This window comes from Aptenodytes patagonicus, chromosome 5 (assembly GCF_965638725.1).
Source record: "Aptenodytes patagonicus chromosome 5, bAptPat1.pri.cur, whole genome shotgun sequence".
In the NCBI taxonomy this organism is placed as follows: domain Eukaryota; kingdom Metazoa; phylum Chordata; class Aves; order Sphenisciformes; family Spheniscidae; genus Aptenodytes; species Aptenodytes patagonicus.
In genome coordinates, this window is record NC_134953.1 from 79,815,332 (window position 1) to 79,835,560 (window position 20,229).

General features: G+C 39.2%; 1 protein-coding gene across 3 annotated transcripts; it reads left to right on the forward strand.

Moving 5' to 3' along the window:
- Positions 1–1,299: 1,299 nt before the first annotated feature.
- On the forward strand, positions 1,300–17,756 carry RNPC3 (RNA binding region (RNP1, RRM) containing 3). 3 transcript variants are annotated; one of them, XM_076337921.1, is made up of 15 exons: positions 1,300–1,539; positions 2,816–2,863; positions 4,003–4,121; positions 5,297–5,377; positions 6,143–6,254; positions 6,745–6,813; positions 8,281–8,429; positions 9,390–9,515; positions 10,413–10,549; positions 11,408–11,569; positions 11,748–11,842; positions 11,922–11,980; positions 12,515–12,647; positions 13,608–13,680; positions 16,591–17,756. In XM_076337921.1, exons 1-14 carry the CDS (start codon positions 1,300–1,302, stop codon positions 13,665–13,667), a joined length of 1,590 nt encoding a protein of 529 aa, XP_076194036.1. In that variant the 3' UTR covers positions 13,668–13,680; positions 16,591–17,756. The 3 variants fall into 3 exon arrangements, with proteins under 3 accessions (XP_076194036.1, XP_076194035.1, XP_076194037.1); XM_076337920.1 differs by having other exon boundaries at positions 17,527–17,756; XM_076337922.1 differs by lacking the exon at positions 1,300–1,539 and adding an exon at positions 3,246–3,342 and having other exon boundaries at positions 17,527–17,756.
- Positions 17,757–20,229: the final 2,473 nt, after the last annotated feature.

Below are 20,229 nucleotides of genomic sequence, written 5' to 3' on the forward strand. Positions count from 1 at the left end.
GGACTTCATGGACTGAAGGCCTTACTTGTTCTCTTGAAAGATGCAATAAACAATCATTCCCTATTCACCAGGTACACCGCACAGCCTACAACACATCTTTTCTCTGTGGCTGGCTTCAGTGCGCCCTGGACACCAGTCCCAGGGCTTGGGTCTCCCTCGGTGCTCTTGCTGCCCGGTGGCAGGGCAAGTCCTTCAGGCTCTGCACAGTGGCATCAGGCGCTATGGCTCTGTCGGACCCAGAGCCAGTGGCAATAGCCATCTAGGCAGGTGCTGCTTTTGCCAGCCAGCAGCCAGCTAATTAGATACGGTAAGACCTGAGATTTCATCACGCAAGTTTGGGGATTTTTTGAGGTCACAGCCTCTGGCCTCAGAGAAAAAGGCTGGCTCTGGATCAGTCCGTCTGGTTTCAGTAGGAGCTGGCTGGTAACTGCCTCTGTACGCGCTGCTCACGCTGCAGAATCCCCTCTCATGCCCGTAATTACAGGCTGCAGTTACGGCTGTGCTTCAGCCATGCTGCTTGCCTTTGCCAGACGCTCGACAGCTGCTACCGTGAAGCAGCATATTAACGTCTATGCCAGAAAGACCTTAATACCTTGCCGTTCAGGTAAAGCGGCAGGAGGAAAAGACAAGTCTCTTCAGCTAAAGGCTAGTGAGAACGGTATTCTGAAAGCAATACAGCTTCTTACAACTTAGTCTGAGACAAGCTCTTGACTGTTAAGGGAGGGGAAGAGGGCAAGGGTCACCCCTCCCTTTGGAGCATTGTTTCAGATTTGACTAAGGCAGATTTTGTACATCATCTGTCTAAGGCATCACCTGACTGAGACACGGCCCTGGAAGAACGGCTCCCGGGCAGCCCACCACCGCGCTTACGGCAAGCGAGACCGAAGCGAGGGCTCAGGCTGCTCTGCCCGCCCGCCCATCCGCGGGCCAGAGGAACCGCAGAGCCAGCCACGGCAGCCAGCCACGGCAGCCAGCCACGGCAGCCAGCCACGGCAGCCAGCCACGGCAGCCAGCCACGGCAGCTTGCGGCGGAGCCCCTTTCCGCGCCCCCGCTGCTGGCAGATCCCCAGCACGGCGCCAAGGCCGGCCCGCGGCGGCGGGTCCCGAACCCGCGGCCCCCCCGCCCCTCCGCGACCGCCCCGGCGCGCCCTTCCCGCCCTTTCCGCTAGCGACAACCCATGGCCCCGTGCCCCGCCAGTCTCGCGAGACTTGAGGCCCAAGCCCCCGCCTCCGCTCTCGCGCGATCTGTCCCCTTGCTTCCGGGTGGGCGCGGCGGTCGATCCGGCCCTGCGCGCTGCGATGGCGGCGCCGGGCTGCGAGGAGGCGCGGGCGGCCGGCCCGGGGCTGGGGGCCGGCCCGGGGCTGGGGGCCGGCCCGCCTCACCCCGGCGTCCCGCCTCACCCCGGCGTGGCGCGGCGGCGGGGCCGGACGCTGCTGGTGCGGCACCTGCCCGCCGAGCTGACGGCGGCGGAGAAGGAGGATCTGCTGAAGCACTTCGGGGCGGTGTCTGTGCGCGTCCTGTCGGACCACGGGCGGCTGGTGAGGGCCGGGGCCTGGGGCGGCTCCGGGCGGCGGGGGCGGGAGGAGTGACCCGCCGCCTCCCCGGGCCGTTTGCCGCGCCTCGGGGGCGCGGAGCGGGCCGCAGGGCGGGGGTGAGCGTGGGTGGCCGGGACAGGGCTCTTCCTTCTCCCCGCTCGGGCCGGAGCGGGCTGCGGCGCGGGGGCCCTGCGCGCCGGGAGAGCGGCGCTGGGCCGAGGCGGGGCGGTCGGGAGGGCGCCTGACACGGGGGTCCGCCTGACACGGGGGTCCGCCTGACACGGGGGTCCCCTCTCCCCGCCGGCTGCAGGTCCCGTGCCCTTGGCCGCAGCTTCGGCCTCGCTTGTTGTTAGGAGTAAGGCTGTGGAAAAGCAGCGCGGAAGGGCCTGTTGGTAGGTGTGGGGGTGCAGTTTCACAGCTCTGTGTCTTGAAATCTTTATTTTATTTTAGTTTGTTTTCTTCCTCCGAATCACAAAAACATAGGAGTATCTGTCTGGTGGCGAATGCTGTTTGGAAAGAGCCTTGTATTCCTGCAGAACTGCGGATAAATGATGTCCGCGTCTTGTGTCAGGGTCATGCTTTCTTTTATAGGGTATTAAAAATACTGACTTTGTTACAATGATTTTCCTGATAGCTGCTCTTATAACAGTATTAATTAATGTTTTGGGTTTTTAATACCGAATCGTGTAGTGGCAAGGTGACGTAGTAAAGTTTGTTAAAACAAATTGAAAACGAACGGTGTATTCTGTGAGGATTTGATCTAATTGGGAAAGCTTAAGTTTTTTCTGAACTTAAAAAGTAAGGGAAAATGTCAGCTACAAATCATCCGAACTTTCAGAGCACAACAGTAGTTACGAGTTTTGTAACAGGAAAAGTATTACTTTTAGGAGTTGCTTTGATGAAAATGTTCTGCTGAGGTGCTGAAATAAATTTCTTTTTTTGAAAAGAGGATTGAACTTATTTATCAATACATATTTTCTTGCAGTTTAGGATGGCTTTTGATCACTAGAAAAATAATACTGTTGTCCTGTATTCCTTAAACTGCTGAGTTCCTATCTTAATTTTAGACTGCAGGAGGTGCTTGTCCTAAATTCTTGAGAAAAATGTCCTCTGGTCCTTCACCTTTGCCCCACATGGGAGTTAGATGACTACTGTCTGGAAGCTTTCAAATATGTAAACTTAAACTTACGAATTACTTGTGTGTGTATGTTTTACATGCAATTTCTTAGCTTTTTGATTTGAATTCAGTATGACAATTTTTTTTCTGTTTGTTTTCTAGAAACACACTGCTTTTGCTACCTTTCCCAGTGAAAATGCAGCTGTGAAGGTTCGTGTTGAGTTTGTTATTGAAAGTTTTAGCAAAGCACTTTTCTGAATTGCCAGTTGTGCTCTAAGGTGTTTTACACGTCATCTAGTACTCAGTGTTGGGGGGGGGGGGGAAATGCAGAGCAAGGTAATATTAGGATTCTGTTTCAGGAGGTGCTTGAAGGACTCGGTAAAACGAACGCTTCTGTAGAGTCATGAGAAAGGCGGGTTGGAAGGGGCTTGTGGAAGTCATCTGATCCATCCTGTCACTTAGAGCATGGCAAAATTCCATGAGTTAAGGCTGATCAGGGCCTTGTCTAGGGTGTGTGCATTTATATGTAAACTATAAACCAAACGTAATTTACTTGTCTCCTGCATAATTGCATATTTGCCGTAAAATTCAGACATAGTGATGTACACAATTCAAGACTGCCTTGAATGCCCAACTTTGATAAGGAAAAGAAAACTACCATGTTAATGGGGGACATGGATGCCAAAAAGGTAATGCTAATAATGCTTTTTAAATATGAATCTGGTAAAAAGCCTGTGTCCTGAATTTTCTTCTTATGCCCTGGTTTTTTTGGTGTTGCTTTTATTTTTTTTTTAGGCCATGCTGTAAAGTACTAGTCAAAAAAGTTACAAAGACTATGTGAGGTGAACAGTGGTGAATTTAGGTTGCTTTGTGTCAGTTGTTAGCAGCCTATCAGGATCTGGACTTGCAGAATGCTGGAGCTTCCTGGTGTCACTGTTAAGAATCTTGATTTTAAAATTCCCAGCTATTACTAGTGGACTTCAGCCCGTTTGTAGTTTGTGAGCAAGAGGTTGGTTACTTGAAATCACAGAGATTGACTAGGCTATGTAATAAGTATCATTAAGGTTGCTACTGTGTTCAGATGACGTAAGTCTCTGCAATGGTTCTAGCTGTGCAACCTCGTCTCATTCCTTCCTGCTATAAGGAAAGAGGCTGCTAAAAGCAGGGCTGTGAGGGCAGGAACGGTGCAGAACTGCCTGTGTCTGTAGTGGCACAGACTTAGTTTAAAGCAGTTGGGACTGCATCCTATGGCTACTTTACCAACCAAAGGAAAAACAGTTATGCTTTGAAATAATTCTGATGTATTTCGTCTTTCCTTTCTTTCTTTTCTCCATTATAATTATTTGAAGGCTCTGTCAAGACTGCATCAGCTGAAACTTTTAGGTCACACCTTAGTTGTTGAATTTGCAAAGGAGCAAGATAGTGTGCAGGTACTTAGCCAGCCTTCTGTCTCAGAGAAGTGTAAAAGGTACGTGCATAATAATTCAGTCTCTATGTTTGTGGTCAAGGAAAGGGAATTCCATGTTCATGATACTTTTGTAGTACTGTTAAGTCAAAGGATGAATTGTAACCATTTAGAAGTGTTAACAGGCGGGTTCAGATCTCTAGATAAGTAACTGCATTCCTCCCATTAGTATTGTTTCATTCGCTGTCATCATGAAATAATTCCCATCCTTATTCCTATAGTTATTAATATCTTTAATCAGCAGATGGTCCTGTTTGTTCTCATTTGCAGAGCAAGACTCCAGTCTGCGTAAGCTGACCTCTGTGTTGCACAGGTTCCCTGTGTTTAAAAAAGACTCTTCTACTTTTTTTTTGTGTCAGGATTATAATTTTCTTTTGCTGTTAGTGCATGCTGTGCTTTCCTGATGTTTCTTTCGAATCTAATCAAGAGTCAGGCAGAATTGACACCTGCTACCATAACTGTATAAGACTATACTATTATAGCCACTGGCTTCTAAGCTGGAGCTGATTTGCATGTATCTAGCTTGAAGCATGAGCAGAACAAACTTAAAACTGTCTGAGTCTCTCTTCAAACAGTTAAAGAATATGTAATATTTAAAAATAAAAATTAAAAAAATCAATGAATCCTAATGCTAGTGTGACCAGGAACTGTGATAGTTTGGGTTTCAATTGTCTGTCAAGTACTTAATTAAAAAAATAAGTTGCATAGTTAGGCTTTCAAGTTTACCTGTGTAATATGTAACAAAGTGATAGAAGCTATGAGATAGTGCTTAATTAAAATCAACGGTAGAGGTTTTAAGTTATTTATTCCACTCTCTGAATATGAACAAATCAATAATTTAATACCTTTTGATTTTATACAGTCTCTGAACAGAGAGTAACATGAAATAATTTTAGTTCTTGTGCTGTAAGTAGATTTGTCAGGAGTGTTTGAATATAGGGAGGCTTACTTAAATCTGCATAAATATTTATTTCAGAAGTCTGGCTACTATAATTATCCACATGTGTTAATTCTTAAGAATTAATAATGGCTGTAGTAATGTCATTGATAAAAGATGTTAAAAATACTGTACTAATCTATTTCTTATATTTTTAATAGATGAGATTAAACATACTTCATATATTATGTAAGGCACTTAAATTTTGCCCTGTTTTAATTAATGCTAAATTAATTTTCAGTTCAGAAGAACCAGTGAAAGAAGAGGAGAAGAAAGAACCAAGCTGTGTTAAAATAGAGAATGGAATTGCACCCAACCATGGGTTAGTGGGGTTTTTTTGTCTTAATTATTTTATTCTGTTACAGTTTCTTTTGAAATAAGTGTTATGTACTGTTGAACAAGAGAGAATGCAGCATCCCGTTCTCTCTTGTTTTGTTTCATGGTATGCTACTGTTCTACATGCATAGCTGTAGGAATTGTCATAAAGATGAAATTTTAGTTCTTCAAGTTTAGAACCTTCACAGCTGATCAGTGACTGGTGCTTTGAGCCGTGAAGTTGTGGGTTGCATAATAGCCTTCTAGCCCTATGCATTGCTTTCTGAGGAAGAGTTTGAGGACTGGGTATGTTGTGCCAGTGTTACCAGCAGAATACTGTTGACTTTTGTTTTTCCAGAGGTTTCTTGTTATTTTTTCCCCCATTTGTATTTGTGCGTGCATGAAAAATAAATTTCTTTTTGGGCTGCTAAATCCAGCGCTTTGAGCATTGAGTTTAAGATGTTTGTACAGCATGCTGTGCTGTGCTTCTGGTTTTGGACATGTTGATTGTTTCTGTGTGCTTTAGGCTTTCTGCATGTGTTGGTACTTTCATCGTGCCCAAGCCCAGTAAGTCTGTCATGCATTAGGGGACTGCTCCCTGATGTTACAGACATAATGTAAGTGGCCAAAAACTGTTCTAGGGGAAATAATTACATTTCAGTGACGCTTCGGATGTAATGAATAGTTAAACCTCTAGTAATCATTAATTGTTATCAGTCATTATGTGGCAATGGTGCTAAGATGTCTTGTTTTTAATCTTTTTTTTCCTCAGCCTCACCTTTCCCATCAATTCTTGCCTCAAATATTTGTATCCACCACCTTCAAGTACAATTCTAGCAAATATAGCAAATGCCTTGGCAAGTGTGCCCAAATTTTATGTCCAGGTAAGTGAAAAAGGGCAAAAAAAGAAAGTATAAAAATAAAAACATCTCCTTTTTCCTCTTTTAATTATCCACAGAAATAATTTTCGTCATAGTAAATATTAAGTTAGTTTTCGTGTGACAGTGTTAACCAATGTTATTCTTTTACTGTGTTGAGATAATAAGACCAGAAGTAACCTACTTCATTCACACTGAAGACTTAACTGGATGTGATCTTCCTAATTAGATGTGGCTTGAGTACTTGACATTTCATTCTGAGAAGATGCTTTACTTTTTTGGATTAGCCTTTTTAGGGTGTTGCTCATATTTACCATTAGTGTTGGATCTCAAGTGCAGGCTTTCACATTGTTTAATAACCAATGTAGTTGTGTCTTCATTAAAACTATGCTGATTTACACCTGCCAGAAGTTACTGGCTATGATACCTAGCAAGGAACTATTTTCATTCATTTATTTATTTAAAGGAAATCCTAACTTACCTTGAATCGTTTCAGGTACTTCACCTTATGAATAAAATGAATCTTCCTCCACCTTTTGGACCAGTTACTGCTCGCCCTCCAATGGTAACTTTTTAAATACGTGTTTTAAGTATTGTAAAACGGATTCACAATTTAAAATGTTAGCAACATGGTAGGACATCTAAGTTCAAACTTCTAAAAGTTGGAGAAATCTCTAGAGGATAGCAAATACTGCTGCATTTCATTGGGTAAGATGTGCATGTCAGTCTTTTAAAGAAATCTTTTTAACTAGACTTAAAACAAAGAAATACACATGTATGACAGTAGCACTGGAATATTTCAAACTGTTGAGTATTAAAAAAAAAGGGAGGTTGTAGCATCATGTTACAGATACACTAAATACAGAATACCATTAGCCCGTTGCCTTACAAAGATGTGTTAAGTTCTTTGATCCGTGTGTTCCTTTAGAGTTCTAATTAGATTCAGTTTGTTAATGAGATTATACAGCGCTTTGGGATTTAACTTGCTCTGTCTCCAGGATGTTTTTTGAAAGAGGGAGGGTTGAGGGAAACTGGCAGAGGCTTAGGGGGAGCTGTTTTTGAAGGGAAATAGAAATACCAGCTCTGTGGTCTCAGTTCTCTGATGCTGTGATAGAGTAGTTTGACTGACTGCCAGCGGAAGGTAGAGCAAGTGAGGACTTTCATTAATAGTGATAGCTCCAGGATTGGGATACAGTGAAGTTGTGCTCCACCACACTTTGTGTTTGCCCTAACAGAACACCTGCTTCTAGTAACGGGGGAGCTAGCTGGTAAAGAAAACTATGAAATAAATCTATCAAATAAATGAATGCACACTGATTTTTCTGGGAATAATTTTATTTGTTGCCTGGTATTGGGCCAGGTTAAGCACTGTGAATTTAATGGTCATGCAAAAAAGAGTAGTAAGGTGCGAAGCCAGTCCTTGAAATTCCTAGAACAGTTTCTAAAGGGCACAGTATTTCTAATGCCAGAAGACGTCAGTGCCTTAAGGAACTTAAGGTAGCTGTTAAGCGTAGTAAGATTGTTGAAAGTGGGGCTGGAGATGATTTTGTATAGGAAATTCCTTATATGTGTTTTTTGCAGTCTCAATGAAAAAAATTACTCTTTTCATGAAATCCTCACCCCTTGCAGAAATAGAAATGTAACTTTGATAGGTGGTGGAAGGTTCAGTGTAGAAACTGAGATGGCTTGGGAGGTTAGGCCTCCTCCCATATGGTTTGACCGTATTCCTCTCAGGAAAGTCCTTAAAGCTGAGTGCAAAGTAAAAACCCAGGGCCATAGTTGCTAATTTTTTTTTAACTCCTCAAAAGAATAAAAACATTCAGTGTTATGCTTCAGAAAGTGGCAATTTTTTTTTCTTGTGGAAAGTTTTCATTAGTAATGTAGTTTAGCAAAATAGCATCTAGGTCCCTATAAACATACTTTAAAAAAAATTTATTTTGGTTTTATTATGTAAAGGAAAACAAGATATGCAATTAGTTTTCTTAAAATGTTGTTACTTCTTTTTTTTTTTTAACTTTACCCCCATAATTAGTATGAAGAGTATTTACCAGTGCCTGTGCCACCTCCCCCAATCCCACCTCTGCCTCCTGAAGAGCCTCCTTTGCCTGAAGAGGAAGAGGAGCAACTATCTAGTGGAGATGAATCGGAATATGAAAGTGATAATGAGGAGGAAAAGGAGAGGTATCCATTTTACAGTCATTTGCAAGCTTTTGGGCTCTTTTAAAGTTGTGTTTTTACTTTTCTAGCTTCTAGTTCAGCAAATGGTGGAATCTGTTAACGTTTGCAGTATATAGATAATCTTTCCAGATGCTTAAGGAAGCTCCAGAGTGACTTAAAAACAGAAGGAGAGTGCTGTTTTGAATCACAGTAGGAGAGGGGAAAATGGCCAAATGGTATGCAAATTATCATTTGTTCCCATGTCCAAAGAACAAAAACCCAAGAAAACAAAACCTCAGAGTGCAGATAGAAGGAAGCAATAATTAATTTGTTTTCTGGATTCTTCATTTTTCCACATCTTTACTGAGTAAACTACTCAGCCTGAATCATATGTGCATTCTGACTTCCAAAATATTCTTTGTACATCAGTGTGTATTGCTAGGAGCAATAATAATGGGAGGTTGTGTGTGCTGAGGATTCTCTTGCAGTTTTGGGACTGAATTCACAGCATAGTTGTCTGGGTTTTTTAAATCTTTAATAGTAAATGAAGAAGCAATTTTCTTTATTTGCTATTTAAACTGAAAAGTAAATCAAAAAGTCCCTATGTTATATTCGGAAACATACATGCATTTGGAAAAAGGCACTCCTGTTGAGTGGAAATAGTATTATAAAAAAATGTTTGGCTTGGGGCTTCTATAGCATTTCTACAGCTTCAGTGTCCTATTTAGGTGCATGCTTGGGGAAGGAAGGGGCATCATTGAACTCATCACGATTTTGATCGGTCACTTAAGTGCTCTGTGTATACCGATTTGCTATATGTGTTACAGTTTATTAATGTAGTTTCAGTATTAAGGTAGCTAGATTTATAACCGTGTTCTGAAAAGTTTTATTTCAGGGGCTTTAAGGAAGGGGGAAGGTTTTCCAAAATGAGTTCAAATAAACTGTAAACCACTTTGGTTCTTTTTTAAATTTTGTTTAAAATAGAATGACCAAGTTGATGGAATTAGCAACCCTTCAGCCTAAAAGACCAATAAACACAAAGAGGCGTGGTGTTAGAAAAAAGCAAAGAATTAAAGACTTATTGAATGTTCCCGTGTGTACTCCCCACAGGTCTGTATTATTTCTGGTTTTTGTACTTTTTTGGAAGATTATTCCTTTTACTAAATGACATTCTCTGTATCTTGTTTGCTTTAGTGTTGCTGTTTTAAAACAAGCGTTCTTCACTGATAGGTAAATTTGGTAGTGGAGTTGGTCTTCTCTTACCGTCATGCTTGGTTTTATTGCTCTAAAGGTCCAAATTTTTGTGTAATTTGAACTCAAGTCTGCTCAACGACCTTGATCTGTAAAGTGTGCCTGGTTCGAGCTCTGTGTTTCTCTTGCTATCAAACTAATAAAAATCCCTTTTTCAGAAAAAAAGAAAAACAATTTCATATCACAGCCCTGACAGAAGCAATCTGGATTTATTGTTTGGGATGCTTCTTAAAATAAATTAAAAAAAAAAAAAAGGATGATACTGGAAGAATAAAAACTGATTTGGTTTAAAATAAGTTTGGTTTTTGAAACTGCAGTACCATGGCACAGTAGACACCAGTGTAGTATTTCTATGTAGTCGTGATCAATTGTGAATGCATTTTTACTGATAGCAAATCACTTGGAGGAGGAGGAAGGCTATATTTTTTGAAAATCTGGTATATTTTATACACTATATGAGAGCAGCAGCAAGGCCAGTTATTTTTTTTATTTAAGTTACTGATGAAGTTTTTCATAAGTGCCTGTCTATACTGTAACATGGTATGTAATTCTTGGTTTTGCTCTCACTGCCAGCCATACCTATGGTATTTGCAGTGTTTTAATCAACTTGAACTGTATTGGGTGAAATTTATGACATGGAGAACTCATGTATTTGTGGTAAACAGCAGCATAAGATCTATCTGGAAGAAATCTTGTATTTGACTATGCATTCATCAGTGTCTGAATCTTTAATTAACATGTTCTTGTTTTAAACAGTAATTTGCACCCTACGCTGTCACCTTCGGATGTCTTTGAGCAGCCACAGCACATAGGTCATAAAAAAATTGAGTTCCATATTACTACTGACATCCCAGCTGTTCTTCAGATAAACTCAGAAAAAGAAGAAAAAAATGGTAAGAGAGTTCGTACTTCAAATGTATTTAATATTAAATTCATGTGGTTTCAGTGTGTAGAAGGCTGCTGAAATTTAGGCCAGGGAATTCTCCTCTTCTTTTGTATGGAGCTTTCATAAATAGTATATGTCAGGGTTTAAGAACACCAACCTGCGTCTTGTCTGCGTTTGCTGTTTTTTCCCACGTTAAAGCACATAACTCTGTGCTTTGCTGCAGTAAAGGATCTAGAGGATTTTAAAGGGCTCTTTCTCTCCTATGTGATCTGGGGGTTTATGGTGAATTGGTCTCTATTTTAAATGTTAAGGTGTTTTTAGCAAATATGTTACAAACGCATTCTCAGTATTATATAGTGTAATTGAATATATCAGGCTAATTTCAGATTTTCCTTTTCCAGCTCTTAGAGAGCAGCATTCAAGTGATTGCCAACTCCTTCTCTGTGATGCACTGATTATCTGCTGTAAAAAATGCTGGGCGATAATAGCAATGAGGTGTGATGGTTTCTTATAGGGTTATGGTCAGTCTGTGTTTCTTGGTACTTAACAGTAGCATACAGTTTCTTTGAATGAAAATTAGAGAAACCACTGAAATGGATACAGGCTTGAACAGCAAGGCTAGTTTTACCTTTACTGGCATGTGCCATGGCTTTTATTTGTGGTACAGTTGATTTTATAAGACCATATAGAGCAGGTGTGTTTGTTAACCCAGGGATTAAGACACATTTCTTTAAGGATGTGTTCAAATTGCTTTACAAAGTCTACTATATTAAAATGTTACTGAAAAGAGTACATTTTTTTGCTTGCTCTTGATCCTCTTGTGAATAAACATACAAACCACTGATATAATGTGTTGAAATTTCAGACCTTTATGCGACCACGGAAGAAATCAATAATACAGGCTTTGGAAGGATTTTCCCAGCTCCTAGCTCAAATGATAAAATGGAAACTGAAGAGGAGGATGATGAAATACCATCAGAATTTATTTCTAGAAGGGATCTAGAAAAAAACAGACTTTCTAGAGAAGGTATAACTGTGCGAATACATTATCTAATAAGAACTCTTTGATTTGTTGCAACAAATAGTTTAAATAAGTATTTCCTTTGTTAATTGATCATATAGTAAATTTAGTTATGGTATACCGAGCAAAAATACAAAGTAAGTAAATGAGCTAAAACATTGTCTGTTTTTCTGTCTTCTTCAAGAAATGGAAAAATTTTCTGTTTTCAAAAACTATGAGCCCGGTGATCCAAATTGCAGGATATATGTGAAGAATTTAGCTAAACAAGTCCAAGAAAAGGTAGGTAAACAAGCAAATTAAATATTTATCAAAAGGGCTTTTTACCAGCTTTCCTCTTATACCTACCCTTTAATTTCAGGATCTCAAGTTCATTTTTGGAAGATACGTTGACTTCCAGTCAGAAGTGGAACGAAATATGTAAGTTAATTTGGTACTTGGTTAAAATTAAGCCTTTTATGTTAACTTCTGTCATACTGGTGAAAATTGTGATTTAAAAAGTAGTCATCTTTACTTTTTTCTTTATGCTTCTGCATAAAGAAAAAATGTTTCATCTGAAAATCTTAATTTATCACAAGTACAGAAATGGAATTATTTTTTTGAACAGTGTCTGAAGACTCTACTATTTTGCCCCCTATTTTTGTTACCAAATTTACTGTTTATTGGCTGAGCGACACAGAATGAGCAGTGTAGGTGATTGTGTGTATCTGATCATTTTGCATTTGTCGTATTTACTACAGCTGCACACCGATTTGCCATCCTGCAGTCTAATGTCACTTTTTACTAAATGGTTCCCCCAGGCAAAATGGTCTCCAATGACATAATTCCTGCTTGTAGGCTCTGCTCCCATTTCTGCTATTTCTCCAACTCGAAGTGTGAGAATTATATTTGTACTGTGAAATATGAAAGTGTGGTGAAACGTGAGTAATGCCCAATTCTCAATTTTGCCTCTAGGTTTGATATACGTTTGATGAAAGAAGGCCGTATGAAGGGACAGGCTTTCATTGGACTTCCTAATGAAAAAGCAGCTGCCAGAGCTTTAAAAGAAGCAAATGGATATGTCTTATTTGAAAAACCCATGGTGGTTGTATCTTTTCAAACACTTACATTATATTCTTTGTCATCTGTCCGTCAATCTCTAGTTTTGCTCTCATAGTGTTCTACTTATTGGAAATCCTATGGAAAGAGGAAGTACCTTAGAAAAAACCAGGCAGCATAGCATAGTGTACTATTGTTAGTTTTATGGTAACTGAAAAATATATAGAGGCACCTCTTCTGAAATAGGAAAGTAAATGTGTTTGATTTAAGACAATAAAATTGTCTTCTCTGGTCTTAGCTCTTTGATCCTACAAACACAATACAAAAGATGATTTAGCTTGTATGACCATTGTATTTAAATTAAGTAGGCTTTTTGACTTGGTTAAGCCTCTGTTTACAGAATTAAGAACATAAAGAAATGTTCCTTTCAGGGTCAGTGGTCTCTATTTAGACTGCTTCTCTGGCTGGAACTGTCAGTTACTTTTTGGGCCTGTGTAACATGTTGGGATTTCTACGCTTTTTGATTGCATTACCCTGTTTTTTTGTCTGTAAGTCCCTTCTTATTTTTCACTTAAATGTTTCATAGTTTATTTCCTTTCCTTTGTACTCTTGTTCACCCCAACCTCTGTTCCTTTTAGCTTTCTTCCCAAATACCTACTGAGACATCAAAGTTACAGAGTTAACATGCTGGGATGGAGGACTGTAAATATCAAGCATTTGTCCTGCTGCAGTTACTCTGCACGTAACTCATTCCTGGTTAGTCGTGCTCATTTACTTAGTACTGTAAACTCTTGGACAGGATCTCTTAAATTTTTTTGTGCTGCAGATCAGTGAGGTCCTGATCTTTCACTAACAGACGCTATCGTTATAATATTTAATACTGTAGTAGAATTGATTCACAGATAAAGGCCAATTTTTAAACTACCTTTTGCTGAAATAATACTTCTTTTTTGCTTCTTGATTGGCTTCTGTTTATCATTGACACTTGTAGTCCTTAACAGAATCTCAGCAATTTGCTCGTTCAGCTAGACCAAAACAGGATGCCAATGATGGGAAAAGAAAAAAGTAGAACACTGCACGAGGTATGGATTCTCTGCCTGCAAATAAAAATAAAGAAATAGGCTGGGCTTTTTTGTTCATTTGCTTTGTTGGGTTTCTTTGTTTGTTTTTATTTATTATCTTTTTAATGGCTTCTTTAGGAATAGTGATGGTGGAGGGGAAATGTTCCATACAATTTTTTCTTAAATGTGTACTTATATCAGAAAACCAGAATGCAAGGTATATAGGTGGTGTAAGTTTAAAATGTTGCTTCTTCCTCTGTTTAGAAACTCGGAGACTGCCGTTTCCCTAATCCTGATATCCTAGGGTAGTTGTCAGTTTCTCTAATCCTTAATCTGGGGAGCTAAGGAGAATAATTCTGTGGAATCGGACCCCTTACCTTTTAGTAATCTGCTGGGGTTTTGGCTTTGAAAAGAGTTGCCTCTTTTCTCCTTCCCTTCCGTCCCCGCCATTGTAAAGTGATCCTGAAGAACTGTTTCCAGCGATAAACTCGCTTCTGCTAGCTCTGTAAAGGACCTTTGGCTTTGCTAACTTTGGAAAATGAGACCTTCGTGCTGTTGCAGCATCCTTTAAACTTGTCTGGTTTGGGAAAGGGTATTGTGTCAGAAAGTGCTACTTAATGTTGCGTTGATCAAGGCTTCATTTGCTGTGGAACGCATAGGTCCTGGTTTTTGGCATTATTGTCTAAACTTGATGGGAAAGTAACTTTTAGCAGAAAGTAATCACTATTTAACTTTATTTGCTATCATATAGCTTTACTTCACTACTGCTTACTCAAAGTATTTGCTTTATATAACAGTAACTCAAGCAAAATCAGCTCTAATTTAACTGAGGGGTTTCATGGCCTAAAAACATTTGAGTAGTGAACGGTCTCAAATTAGCATGTGAAGTAACTGGTGCAAGAATTAGAAGCACTTATTTCTCAATCTGCACCCTCGGGTAGATCAGCTAGCTCAAATTTAAAGGGCATTTAACTTCATTACAGATTACAGTTGGGCATCACTCTGGTTACACCTCCACCTAAGACCAAATGAACGCAAAGCTCAGGCTGAATGCTTCTGAAACATTCTGCTTAACCCATGACGTGTTTTTAGTCTGGATGTTTTGATGACTGTTACTTTGGAAAAAAACCCTGAAGTTTGAAATAAAGGATGTGAACAGCTGTTTTTGATTTTTAAAAAACGGTTGGAGACCCCGCAGTATGGTTATAGTGAGGGTAGTGTTTCTATTTATAAGTTACTTCAATTGTAGGTTTCTTCTTCTGTCAGTTGTCTAAGGATTTTTTCATCAGATTATATTTGAGCTTGTTTCCCTCATTTCTGAGATGCTATTTGGTCTTATCAGTTCCTATTTCGAGTTACTGATTTGTGGTTTGCAAAATTTGTATTTTATCAAATTAAAGATCACTTTTTCTACAGGCATTCTTCTGTATTGGTCATTGAAAAGAGACAAATGAGCCTTGGCTGAAGTATTCTATTAGGAACAAGGGTTTATGGGAATGTTTCAGTCTTGTTTCTTACTCCTTCCTTGTTAGAAAAAACCTGGTATTTATATTAATTTATCCAGTGTCTAATAAGAAGAAAATTACTAAGGTTTCTTTAAATGCAGAAAAGAAACTTGAAGCATTTTAGCTATTGGAAAGCCTGATAAATGAAGTCTGAACACTTTTTTCTTTTAGGAATTCCATGTCTTTCCAACTAATTTTGTACATTAAATCTAATTCTGGCTTCACTAAACATGCTAAATAATACTTGAATTACATAAAGAAAATAACGAGGTGCTTATGTGGTTATTAATCATGTTGATGGTCAGCTCAGAAGCTTTTTTTTAGAGTGAGCAAACACGTACTTAGGCAAGACTTTATCTGTGCACATGAGTTACCTTGGTGTCCTTGGTTTAATGTATCACGGGCAGAACTTCTTCCTTACCTTGACCATTTATACGTAAAGATCACAGAATGTGCCATAGGCTAATACAGATTTCTAGGGATCCATGAGGTTTAACTAAAAATACTTGTTTCACTTCCCAACTAATGATGAAACTGAACCCTATTTCTGCATGACTATGTTTTCCTGTTCCTGCTGGAATACTCTGATGGGTCTCGATTTATGATGCAAAATTCCATGATAGAAATCTGAGTCTGTAAGGAAAAACAGTGTCAGAATCTCATTTGAAACATAAATACGCATATGAAGAAGTTTATGCAAACATTTGAGGGACTTAAAATTCCATCTGTATCCTGCATCTCAATGTTGTGATTTGTTTTATAACAACTAAATTGACATAAGTTAAACTTCTGATTATTTTTAAACAGGAAGAAGCTGTGTTAAATTCACAAGTGTTACTGCAAATACTTTTATTATTTTTTAGTATTTTCTCTACAAAGGTTTTATCCTTTCTAGAGAAAATAATACGTATAGTTTATAAAAATACTATGTAACTCCTTGCTGGCTGAAATGTCTTTTTCTTGATGGACTGGAAAAATTTCAGTTAGTATTTGGGGTGACTATTTTTTCTGTAGCTAAAATACAGCTTTTTGGGAGAAAGGTTATGTAGCAGAAACTGATGTTGAGAGGTCTCCAGCTTCTGCATAGGGAAGAAGTGACTTGAAAGCCTGCATTGAATGGAAACATGATTGGGTTTTGGACCTGATGGAAAAAGTGAGTCTATAAAATGGCAAAGACTTGAAGGAGGATTAATGAGACAGAAAAATCTGGTGGTGTCCTAGTAGCTCCAAGTTATCGAAAATGTATTTACTTTTGAATATGGAGTTTAGTGTTGGTGGGCTCATCAGCCCTCAGTAAATCTCATAAGGGGTCAAAACTGTATTTTATCAGAGGCGCATATTTGCTTTTGATAGGTAGCATAAAGTTATGTGTATGCAATACTGAGAATCAAGTAAAATTAAACCACATTCTGCTGTTCTTCTTTAGAAACATTCCTGCGTAAATACTGCAGTAATACTGTCATGCAGAGTGTATCCTTTCTTGTTGTATCCTTTTTTTGTGCAATGTTTCCCGTAGCACTCAACTACATCTAAGTTTCCATATAGAGTAGGTGTGGGGAGGAGTTTACGTGTTTTAGAGCTTGAACTAATCTGGTAATTTTAAAAGCAAAGGGCACTTTTTCAGGGGGGAAAGAAGAAAAAAAAAATCAATGAGTTGTCTGTGTTGCGTGAATAGACACAATGGAGGTTCCTAGTGTTGACAGGTGGCCTCCACCTTCTTCCTCAAAGGTCATGTAAATTGCTAATTTGTGGTCCAATTCCTTAGCTTGTTTGAGCTAGAAGCGTTCCACTGATACGCGTGGAGCTGTGCTGAGCTCACACCAAGGATGTCGTCTTGTTTTTCTTTAAATAAATATAATAATAATAATACGTTGGTTAAAATATGTTGCAGAGCAATTCTTAATAATATTAAAGGGTTGACCAGTATTTTTAGATCATTTGATGATTACTGTTGTCCTGGTACATGAGAAACAATCTGTAGTTGACTTAGTTTGTACATTCCTTACTTTTTTTCTTTTTTGAGTAGAGAAGAAAATCTAACAGTATCTCGCAATGAAGTATTTGGAATTGAACTATTAATCACTGCTACCTTTTTGTTGGTTTTTTTTTTTTTTTAGATTGTTCTCTGCACTGAGGTAGTGTTGTTGCCAATAACACTTTTCTTGTGGGTTTCATATTATGTTATTGTTTAACTTACTGTAATATAAAATTAATACAGCCTCTATCTATTAAGTCACGTTTTTTCCAGACATTCAGCACTTTTCTAAATACTAAGCATCTTTCAATTTAGTTATCAAAGGAGAGCACAACACTACTATTTTCTGGTTGTTCTTACTTTTAACACGCCTTTGTGATGTTCCAGGTCCCTTTTGTGTTCCATCTCTTTCAAGTATTATCAAGCTGGGGGAAGAAGCAGTGTAATCATCGGGACTCTTGAACTGTGCGTAGTAGCATTTCTAAAGTATTTTAGGCAGAGTATAAATTTTCTCATCTTAAAGATTCCAGATACCTTTAAACTGTCACAAGACTTATATGATAAATGTATGTTAGTTTGCTTGTGAAATCTCTAATAAATTATTTCCTTTCTCTTCATTTTGCCTTTTTCTCTTCATTTTGACTTTTGTTTTGTTGCAGGGCTTGGGAGTGGGAAGGAGGAGGAAGACTTTTTTTTTTTTTTAAAAAGGTCAACAGTCCAGTTGTAACTGTGCAGCATGACGAGTTGGAGTATATATTCATGTGTATGCATATATTCTTATATATATTCATATGCACCTCCTGGGGTGTGATGCTTAGCTGTTAGTGTTTCAGGGTAAAAAGATAAGAAAATCTAAGGATAATCTCATTTTAGTGTAAATCTTTTTCTTGTCTTGGAGACTAAGCACGAGGACTAGTGCACCGGCATGAATTTGTACTGTGAAATTAGGCACTGTTTTTTCCTCGGTAATTAACTTCCATTGTTCATCCACATCTTGAAAAAACATCTACCACTGGTGAGACCCAAGTCATTAAAACAAGGATAGCGGTTAAACCAGCATTAAACCAGTGTAGGTGCGGTCCTTGCCCCGTTGAACTGTGTTAATGAAAATCAGTGCTGTGGGGGTCACACTGAGGTTTGTTACATACTAGGAAGATTAGCGTAACTTTCGAAAACCGCGTGGGAAACATTGCAATGACGTTTACTTGGCCAGAGAGTCCAGTGGATTTAAGGAGAAAATTATTCCGTGAACTATTAATTCATAGTTAATGGTGTGCTTAACAGGCTGGTGTAAAGACTTGTCATCATTCCAGCTGCAAACAGCCTGAATCACCAGTATTGATTGCTGGACCAAAATAAGTGTCTCTCTCCTGTTTTTTCAATATGAACTGGCTTAGCAGATGACTTTAAGTGCTTTTACTGGAATTCTTCGTAGTTTATTTGCTGCGTTCCCATGTGGAGTGTGTAGTTGTTTGTTAGTTTATCTTATCTGTATTTGGAGTAATAGGCCAGGAAAAATACACTGAGAAAGGAAGTTTTATGAGAACTTGTGAAGGGTTTATGATGCTTAGAAGAGAGAAAAAAGTGGCTTAAAAAAATAAAAATTTTGAGTGTTCTGTGGCCATTCCATTATGAATAAAGCGAAGCTTGTGTTCTTGGTGGGGTTATGTTATTAAAGAACAAATAAAACATACTCCCCACCATCCGATACTGATAATCTATCAAGGAAACTTCTGCAGTCCAGTTGCGAGAGCTTTTTTTTGATGTCAGAAGGCAAAGATTTCATTCATGAAATCAACTGGATTTTCATATACCCATTCCTGCTGGTTGGTTTTTGTTTTGGTTTGTTTTTTTTTTTCCTTTCCCTTGGAACGTTTGTTCTGTTTGAACTGGTATTTCAGGTCAAACGACCTCTGCGGTTTTTTAACGAGTCACTAGGGCCGATTTCCGAGATCTCACATAAGCAGTGAATGCAGGCTTAATTCACAATTTTTCTTCATTAGCTAAAGACATTTAGACACAGCAACATTTCTTATTTAATTAACCTTTTGAATATACTCACATCACTATAATTTTCAAGGTGAGGCTGACTCAGATCATCTAACAATCATGAATTCTACTATAGTGCTCTTGTATAAATGGACTCCTTGATGTAGCAAAGATCTTGTGATAGAAGGAGCTAAATTAGATTTATTTTCTACGTATAAATGTGAGTTGTGTGCCTTGTCAGAATTTTCTTTGAAAGCCAAATTCAGAAGGTCGTTCTAATATGCTTTGAATTCTAAAGAGATGGATTTTAAAAAAGCATGCACATTTTTCCAGTGTCCTCAGCGTGAGTTTCATATGTAAGGCTCCTCTTCAGTTGAAGTCTTTTGAGTGTTTTTTCCTCAAAAACTTTGAATTATAGGGACTTCACTATATGGTAGTGAAAAGAAACTTTGGTTTTGAGAAGGCAAAAATAATAATGTCGTCTGCAAAGTGGAGTTAACGTGCATGCAGAAATTAATGGTTTCTAGCTAAATTATCCTTATGGTGATGGTAACTTGGGAAATTCACGAAGACGTTTCACATGTGACACCGTTTGCATCCTTGTCATCCCTTCGTGTCTCCGGAAGTTGACAGCTAAGAGAGGACCTCATGTCAACTGGGAATCACTTTTCCTTTATTATTTTCTAGGACATTTCCAACTGCTTCCAGTTTATTCCTTAAATGTATCTTCCGACTTGATACAAGACTGAATTCAGAGAACGCGTTCGCCGTCGTCAACCCTTCGGTCTTGTTAAGTAGCGAACGTTGCTGCTGTTCCTGTTCTAGGACGAGCACGTCAGTCCCGCGACTCCCACCCGAGTCTTTTGCTCCAGCCTAGCAAGCAGCTTCTGGCACGAGACCCTTTTATGTTATATACAGACAAATGTTTACTCCAGTTGTGGTTTTGACTGTTCCCAGAGAAGAGAAACGTTACTCTGGTAATGACAAACTCCGTTTGTTAACTTTGGCAAAGACGCTGTAGCAATATTTAAAGTAGAAAATCCGAGTTCACCTGCTGTGGCCTTCAAAGACGCGGAACCCCGCCGTGTGCTACCACGTTTT